Below are 9,213 nucleotides of genomic sequence, written 5' to 3' on the forward strand. Positions count from 1 at the left end.
GTAATATATTTACTGAGAAAAATGGTGACGTGTTCAATACTTATTTTACCCGCTGTATATGTCTGTGTGTATTTATCTACAGTATGTGTATATCCATATGTATGTATGGATATATATGTATACATTCTTTACAGAAAATAATTTTATTATATGGATATGTATTTTGTTGCTATGTTTTCTTATATTCGTTTATTTTCAGGTAAGCAGACAGATCTCAGGTGTGTGGTTTTGTGTTTTCTTGGTGTATACTATATTTTCTAATCTCTCAGTCTTTCTAATTGCGTTTCTCTGTTTTATCTCTTTTCCTCTTTCGTCTTTATATAACAAAAAAATCAATGATGATGAAGAAATTAAGAAACTAATAAGTTCTTTTTTTTCTACTGAATTGATTAAAAAAAGTTAAAATAACAGGTTTCCCAACAGTAGAACGGTTATAGAAGAAATAATCTACCAAACACAATTTTTGTGCTAACACTTTACAATATATCTTTAAATATAGTTGAAGTGTTTTCTGCTTAGTTTTGTTTCAAAAATGTGTTTTCTATAAGGATTGTTTTTTTTTAATGTTTTCACAAATTCTTTTGATTTTGTTTTGTTGTTTTAATAGCATACATTTTTAACGTACCTAGTACATAAATAGCCATATTTTGTGCAATGTTAATAGTTCTGATCTTGTGTTTTATTTTGGGTTTTTTATGTGCCTTTGTTTTGCATCTTAAAACCACCGTAGGAAGTCATTTATTGTCTGTTTAAAAGGTTAAAAAAAGGGCTTTGGTTTAAAGATGTTCTAATAAACACTTGAAAAAAAAGCGATTGAGACCAAAATGAAGAAAACCTGTAAAAACAGCAGTTTTGTTCTATCCTGAGAAAGTGATGTCAGAGTGAACCTTTGGGGTTTTTTAATCTGAAACCTTAGATTCTCTGATTAACGATGTTTAGCAGATTATACGTTTCCTGCTGATTTCAGATCTGTTACTCATCATAAATRAGAACATTTCACATTTAGAGGATTTATTCAGTAAATGTTTCCATCTAGACTAACTGCTTAAAAACAGACTTTGTCCTCTGCTATTGCTGTGATGGACTCACTGTCAGGGACCGGGTGTGCTGTGACGAAGGCCCTCTGCAGCCCTGGTCCAGGACGGTGGAGTGATGAGGGTCTCCTGGCAGCCCCCCACTCAGACTCTGCCCTATCCAGTCAGGGATTCTTCTCTCAGCAGGCTGGATACAAACAGGAGAACTGTTTTGTCACACGAACATGATAAACTGCAGATTTGACCCTGAGCTGCTTCAGTTACCTGGTAGATGCTGAGCGGCAGTCTGGGAGCTGCGGTCTCACTGATGTTCATGCTGCTGCTCTCTGTGGAGTCGCACTCCATGATGGTGAGTATCTTCAGGTCACATGGAGCCGGAGGCAGGTGGAGGTGAGTCAGTCGGGCCTTTTTCAGGTGGTGAAAGTCTCCTTCGGTCAGGGTGTACCTTGAGGATGAGGAGAATCATCTGACCTCAGACCAACAAATCCAAACAAAACCTCCAATTCGATGATGAACCCCCCCCCCTACCTGCGTCCTTTTTCCTGGGTCGCTTTTTCCTGTTCGTAAAGTGCAGATTCATTGAAGGAGACTCTGCGGCCCGTCGACCCGGTGAAAACAAATCGCTCCGGCTCTCCATCGTGACAGCTCGAAGCCGAGAGGGCGTCTGATTCATCCAGACGAATTGTAATTTCTGAGGACCAAAGACAACACGGACGCACCGATAATGGCGAACGTGACAACACTGAAACAGAATCCGTGAGAATTTTTTATTTTTTTTAAGCTCAGCTCTGACCTTGTGTGGGCTGAGAATCCTCAGCATAGGTGGTGTTTGTCTTCTCAGGGTCATCGCTCGCTCTGAAAAAGAGGAGATTAGTTTTACTCTCCTGCAGAAGCGAGCGTCTGGCTTGTCCCATGAAAACGGCCCCTCTGGACCCACCTGGAGTAGCGCCGTCCGCCCAGGCAACAGCGGTGACAGAAGAGGAGCAGCAGGGAGAGCAGGACCAGCGTCCCCCCGGCAAAAACACTCAGCAGCACCAGCAGCAGCACATAGTTCTCCGCCTGGCCGGCCGACACGGGCACGTCCTGGTGCTGCCGTGGACAGAGGTCAGAGGTCATGCTCTGCACACTGTAAAGGCTTTTTACTGGGTCTTATCCTGATGTGTTTCTGAAATTAACTGCATCATCAGCAACAGAAAAAACAAAAAGATAAAAAACATGAAGCACACGTTGACTGAAAATAGCTGATTTTTATTTCCTATTTAAAGAAGATACATGCAAAATCCCTCTGTTTTAGCCATTAAATACATTTTGTTGTGGACTTGGAGTCTCGTAAGAGTGCAGAACATTTCTCTGTGCTGCGTATCTCAACTTTATATTCTGTTTGGGTCGTATTTTTCAATCCGTTCAGTTTTTTTTATTCTCTACAATTTTGTTGTCTTTCTCCTCTCGTCATGGGTCAGACTCTGGCTCCGACAAGTATGGCTGATTAGACAAGTCTTCCCTTTTTTGACGTCTTTTAATTTGTTTAAAGAAAAAAATTCTGCGCTGCTAGTTGTAAACTCCTTTATCAAAGTAGGATGGACCACTGGAAGCTAGATGGAGGTAGGGTGGATTTAAAGAGACAGCGTCAAAACGAGTTAATCTGAGACACACCACAGAAAATGGGGCTTGTGGAGTTACAATAATGAGGAATTCAGACCAAAGCATTGCAGTTTCACTTTATATAGACACAGACTGAATGATTTAAATGTGGAAAAATAAGGATTTAAAAGCAGGATTTGTCTCCTTTGAAGTGTGAAGAATATGTTTTGCATTTATTCTTGAAAACCTGGAAACTCACTCGCCCTCTTCCCAGCAAGAGGTTGATTGAGTCTCCATTATTACACACTGTTCTCTTGATGCCAGCTGTGTTAAGGGACAACTTACTCTCTTTTTTATTTTATGTAGATTTGTTACAAGTAAGAAAAAGCAAAAGTGCTCCACTAACAAGTCACAAAACCACAACGTTCGTGGCCAAATTTAACAAACAGAAGAGTAAGAAGTCAAATAAAACTACATCATTGCAAACGTCAGCGTTATTATTGCTCAGACTTGCTCCTCTCTGAACTCTATTACAGTTTGAGCTGCGGAGCATCAATTTAATTTCCACGTCTCTGCTTTCAGAGAAGCATCCATATCTCTGCTGTCATGTTCTGTCGCTGTGAACATGGTGGCAGCTTTTCTTTTTCTTTTCTTTTCTTTTTAACTCTACTGGGACAGTAATTGATTCAGCTTCGATTTTATCTTCTATTTTTTACACTGAAGTGAAGGATCTCTTTGTGGCATTATGCTGTCAGCTAAGATTTAATGAGTGGAATTAACACTGAAAGACTCCTCGCCGCAGCACTCATCCAGATACACTCTGTTCTGCATCCGCTCACACACTCGTGCAGACAACACGACTGCTCTCTTCTGATTAATACACTCAGTCTTGGCCGAGTCGGGTCAGGGATGCTAATCGAAACGTCAGCAAGACCCTTAATTCAGTTTCCCAGCTCTTCTCAAAGAGAGGGAAACGAGGCCTCTGCAGGCTAAAAATGGAAGTCGGAGGAGGAGGAGGAGGAGGATGCCGACGCACATGAACAATCCCCACTGAAGACTTTCCTGGCTCTTCTCCTAAAGTCAGCTTTAGAGAAGGGCTGAAAATAATTTGTCTCTTCACACCATCACAACACATCTTCAGTCCAACAACAAGAGAGAGCGAGGACGAGCTCACAGTGGAGACACAGGAAGCCGTGATCGTGTGAGAAGACATTTCTCCTCCACTTTTTAAAAAGGGTTCTTCTGTGGCTGCAGATGTACGAGCATCCATCAGTGTGAGTCCGGTTCAATCACAGGCTCAGCAGCCAGTCAGCGGACAGACGAGGCAATGCTGCTGAACAGGAGAGGCTGGTGCTGCTAACACAGAGAGACAACCCTGACAAGAAAAACACATTTGTCCTTTTTTGTTTTGTTTTTACCTCAGCCTCAAATGCTTTGGACACGTTACCCTGAAGCTAAAGATAAACCAAACATAATTCATGTTTATGCTGTGGTAGATTCAGCTGAGACCTTTGGAGGCACAAAACTGTTTATAATTTGAAAGCTGTTTTTTTCTGGAAAGAGCTTTAAACCAAAATATAATGAAATATAATATAGCCAAAATATAAAACTGGTGAAATGTTTTCTTCAAACTAAAGATACAAATTGCTGCATCACAAAGTCTGGTTTAAAAAAAGAGAGTAAGAAACAAAATTTGAACCATATTTTTCCTCATACCGATGTGGCCTTAAATTAAAACATTTTTTTGTTTACCTACGGAAACAGCCGAAGTGTTAGACAACATTGGTGATACCCACATAAGAGCTGTTTTAAATTAAAAGATCTGACATTTTAGATGTGTTGGTGCATATAATCGGATTTGTAGAGAGAAGTGTTTTGTTTACATTGAGTGTGTACCTGCATTACCATTTGATTTGTATCAGGAGTCAGATTTTACAGTTTAGATCCTTAAACATGATGAAATCAAAAGAGGTTTTTTTCTTACAAGCTGCCACACTAGTTCTCCAGGCTTTTTGGAGTGACAGTTCAAAGGTCTTCTTTAGATGTTGGCTGCGTTTTGTTCTGTTCTGTCAAGATGATCCCACACTGCTTTTATAACTCTGAGGGTTTGCTTTATGAGTTTTACAGCCCTTCTTCTATGAATGGTTTTCTTGTTTAAAATGATGCTACTGTCAAAAAGATGCTTTCCAAATGGCAAGTACATTTTATTCATTCAAGATCTTTAACAACATGAGCTGAAATGCAGCCAAACCAGGACAGAATCTCCTCTATTTGAGTTGGCTTTATGAACACTTCCAGTAACAACATGAACCACAATTCCTTGGATGTGTCAGCCCACGAAAACTTGATTTTCTGCCTAGTTTCTGAATAATTTGCCACACCTCGACTATTTCCTCAACGTTTATTTTTCCTTTCTTAATAACGAGTTCTTCGTTCACCTGTCTTCTGAGACCTTTTCCAATGGGACGATATGTAGGAGGATCAAGAAAAGAACCAGATGAGTCTTTCAGGTGCTGGATTTTCTCCTATTTCGGGAAAGTCGTTTTCCTTTTTTTTACGCACAAATGACTCAAGTTCATGTGTTGGAGTTTAAACTAAAACATCAAATATAATCATTATAAATTATGCTGACGGTATACTGTATCCTCATGTTCATATAAAAACTTTAGAAGGTCCTTCAGAAACTCTGCAGAACTTTTGTTCGTGGTAGTGCTTTACATTTGTCACTGTAGAAGCAAAACCTAAAGACATGAAGATTACACAAACCTGAAAGTGTATCTGACACACCTGCAGGTGTGTGAGTACGTACTTGTTTTTGCCACATGGTGGAGATGTTTTTTGATCATTTTCCCAGTAAACGCAGCCTTGTGGGGACCTATTGTTCCATATGGGGACAAAAGCCCAGTCCCCATTGAGAGGAATACCGTTAGTGGGTCATGGGTTAGGGTTAGGGCGGAGGTGTGAAGTGAGGTGTACTGGTGTGGTTAGGTTTAGGGTTAGGGGTCAGGATCAGGCCACAGAAATGAACAGTAAATGAATTGAAGTCAAAGTAAAGTCCCCATGAAGATAGAAGAACAAACGTGTGTGTGTGTGTGTGTGTGTGTGTGTGTGTGTGTTTCTGCTACAGAGTGAGAACAGTCATGTTTTTAACCAACAAAGTGAGGTCATTTTGTGGTGACTGGTATTCCCTACGTTGTGGGGCAGATTTTTTGACATACACACCTACTTGTGGGGACCTAATGTTACTTATGTGGACCTGAGTCTAGTCCCCATGAGGGGAAGTGCTGTTGGTGGGTTGGGGGTTAAGTTTAGGACCAAGGTGTGAATTGAGTTTAGGTTAGTTTTGGTATCAGTTAGGTAACTGTGAGGTTAGGGTTAGGGTTTGTGGTCAGGGTTAGGCTGTAGAAAACAATGGAAGTCAATGCCAGGTCCCCATAAAGATACCAGATTGTGGGTGTGTGTACTTGTATTTGTTACCTTTTTAGGACTCTTTCTGGTATACCTACCTAAAAACCAGTAGTCCTTAAGGAGACCAAATGCCGGTCCTATAATGGTGGAACTCCATTTTTGGGTGGGGGGGTTCAGTTTAGTTCTAAGTAGTGAATTGAGTTTAGGCTAGTTTTAGCTTTAGGTACTGGGGAGGGGTTACATTTAGGTAATGGAGTCAAGGATATGCTATAAAAACAACTGAAAATGAATGGAAGCCAATGAAATGTCCCAATGAAGATACTGTATGTGTGTGTGTGTGTGTGTGTGTGTGTTTTGTGATTAAATGAAATCAGCTGCAGCAGTGAAGCCTCTCCCTCTCGTCGGCCTTCAGGCCATCCCTCTCTCTGCAGAGGCAACGACCAGTCAGTCCTCCCTCTGCTTCAACTGAGCAACAATCAGCTCAGATTTTCCAGGATACACAAAAACCTGCAGCTCGTTCAGTCCTGGTTCCACCTGACCGTCCCGAGATGTTATTTCATCATGGCTCATGTTTTGGTTGAAATCATTACAACTCTGCAGAAATCTCATTTAGTAAAAGCCACGATGCAGTGCGGCGTGAAGGTGTGGGTGGGTGGGTGTTGCTGACAGGGGGTCACTCACAGTGGTGTTCTCGGTCAGACTCGTCAGGACAGGCAGATCATTGCTCATGGTCCAGGTCACAGTGAGTGAGCCCTGCAGAGGATGGAGAGAGTCATCAGTTAGAAACACGAACACTTCGTGTCTCATACACACTTCAAACTTCAGGGGATGTGACGAATAAACCCTGAATCCAATGAGAAGAACTCCTTTTGTTCTTCACGTCACGTTCTGATTCAGTTTAAACGCATCACATTACAGCCGTGCACCATGGGAGAAATTCAACATTCACTGTGTGAAAAACTCATCCTGGCATCAAATGTTGAATATAATAATTTTAATAATGATCTGCTCTTATGTTTAATTAGAATATATTTGAAACTTGAGTCTAATAATGCACCAAAAACACATTGTTTTCTCAAATATTCTGCAGCATTTCTGGTCCTTTTAAGTCTTAAATGCTATTTTAGCTTCTGAAAGGCTCAGACAGTTTTCTCTGGGGAATAAAAAAATGATGATACAAAAAAAAAGCTTCTGAGTCTTTGTTAGCTTGTTTGTTTGGCGTGCCAGATCAGCCACTTTATTGTGCATTTTCTTTTCTTTGTGAATCTAGAAAAAAATAGGAAGGAAAGTCATGATAGGCACATCTGATTGTCATTCTGTTCATATGACACTTTGGATCAAAACGCCCAAAACTTTTTTTTTTCAAAAGAAAGCAAGCTTTTCTTTTCATCTGCTTTGTCTATTTTTTTTCCTCTTGATGAGAGGCTGATCCAAGCATGTGGGCACTCAGTCCATTTGCATTTTGTGCTGCAGACAGTTGTGCAAAGAGACATCGTGGTTAAAGACACTCACTCTGTTTGGTGTTGACAACTTTATAGATCCTTTTACTGTATTAAAAGAAAAAGAAGAAAAGCTAAAACAGAAGCCAATCAGCTCTACCTGATAGTGAGAAAACAGATTTAATTTTACCAGAGGAGTATCTGTCATCACATCTGGTCAATATGAAACAAAATGTATTTTGTTTAGCTGTCAGGTGACCACACACTAGCCAAAATCTCAATCTGAATACATGTTTTCATGACTTTTCACATTTAGCGATACTTTAAATTTCAGATCTCTAAAAGGATGCTCCTGTGTGAGCTGCTTGTACCAGAGAGGATAAAAACCTTAAAGTTTTTCTTAGTTACTAGACACTTTATTTTATGTCTTTACAGACATACCTGTTAAAAACCAATCTGCAAATATTAAAAAGCCAAGTTTCAAGGCTGACAGCAGGATCTTTCATGTCTGAAGAAAATCTGCATCCTGTAAAGTCCTCTTTCATTTTTAATAATAATAATACTTCTGTTACAGTTTCAGATCTGCTGATGCGTCACTGACTTGTGCTCAAAGCTGCGGAAAAGTTGTTTGTTCCTGAAATATCCACTGATTCATCATCTGGTCCTACTGTGCAAATTTGGAACAAAATTGCTCTCTAAAACCTCGCTGGTCAAAGCTGATGAACATCACTATGAGCAAAGAAAACATTTGTAAAGCAAACATCTTGTTTTCACTCAATAAAAAGGAAAACATCGATTAACAAGACAAAATTATAGAAAACGGGAAGAAATCAGATGGGATTAAACAGGTATTATTAAAGAAATGAAAGCATGGTGCAGCTAAAGATGCTTTAAATGTTTTAAATAAATGCATCCCATTTTTGTGAGCAACTCTTATTTAATATAGCAGGTCAAGGTGTAAACTATGAAGGCACCAACTTCATCAGAACCATGTGGGTCATTGTTCCGTCTCGTTTTTACAGAAACCTTCGCCCTGACTGATGTTTCTGCTGCAGCCCCTCCTCACTCATCTGCTGATCGGATAATACTGTAGAGTTCCAATCTTCCAGAGGAATTTGATTTTCTTTAGATTTTCTTTTTCTTTGTTTTTTATGGAAAAGAGCAAAACAGAGGTGCGTCTAAACCGATTTTAAAAATGGCTCAACTCGGAGTTCTATTCATAACAGACCGCTGATGAGCGCACAATTATCCAGAGAGCAGCTTTTTATTGACCTTTTTAATCCCTCTTCAAATAATAATAATAATAATAATAATAATAATAATAATAATAATAATAATAATTCACTTTACAGCATCCATATTAATGTAAACATGTTGACACAAAACAAGCTGCATCTCCTGGAGTCACAAAAACTTTGATAAGAGGTCATTGAGTTCGTTATGATTTGCATCATTTTGACTTTTCAGCTTCATGCTGTCAATAAATCTGTTTTGTTTCTAAATCAACCCAAAGACTCTGAATAGTGGAAGAAAAACAACAACAACATAATCCAGACTGAGCGTGCGTTCGCGTGCACGTGTTATTTTCCAGGATTTAATATCATCATCATCACTCTGGCATCATCTCTGGTGTGTCATCCCGCCAGATGGAGGAAGAGGAGGAAGACTCTTCCTCCGCTGCAACAACACTGGTGGTATTTATGGATGAGGAGCAGTGTGTGTGTGTGTGTGTGTGTGTGTGTGTGTGTGTG

General features: G+C 39.9%; 1 protein-coding gene across 1 annotated transcript in view; it reads right to left on the reverse strand.

Moving 5' to 3' along the window:
* Positions 1 to 9,213, reverse strand: part of cbarpa (CACN subunit beta associated regulatory protein a) — a 15,792-nt gene that overhangs the window by 5,886 nt on the left and 693 nt on the right. The window contains exons 2-7 of the mRNA XM_014015609.1: positions 6,705 to 6,776; positions 1,972 to 2,123; positions 1,828 to 1,889; positions 1,563 to 1,725; positions 1,299 to 1,479; positions 1,090 to 1,221 (exon numbers count right to left, since the gene is read on the reverse strand). Coding sequence (XP_013871063.1) covers positions 1,090 to 1,221; positions 1,299 to 1,479; positions 1,563 to 1,725; positions 1,828 to 1,889; positions 1,972 to 2,123; positions 6,705 to 6,776 — 762 coding nt within the window. The remainder of the gene's footprint in view (positions 1 to 1,089; positions 1,222 to 1,298; positions 1,480 to 1,562; positions 1,726 to 1,827; positions 1,890 to 1,971; positions 2,124 to 6,704; positions 6,777 to 9,213) is intronic.

The sequence above is a fragment of the Austrofundulus limnaeus genome, unplaced genomic scaffold, assembly GCF_001266775.1.
Source record: "Austrofundulus limnaeus strain Quisiro unplaced genomic scaffold, Austrofundulus_limnaeus-1.0 Scaffold3, whole genome shotgun sequence".
Classification (NCBI taxonomy): domain Eukaryota; kingdom Metazoa; phylum Chordata; class Actinopteri; order Cyprinodontiformes; family Rivulidae; genus Austrofundulus; species Austrofundulus limnaeus.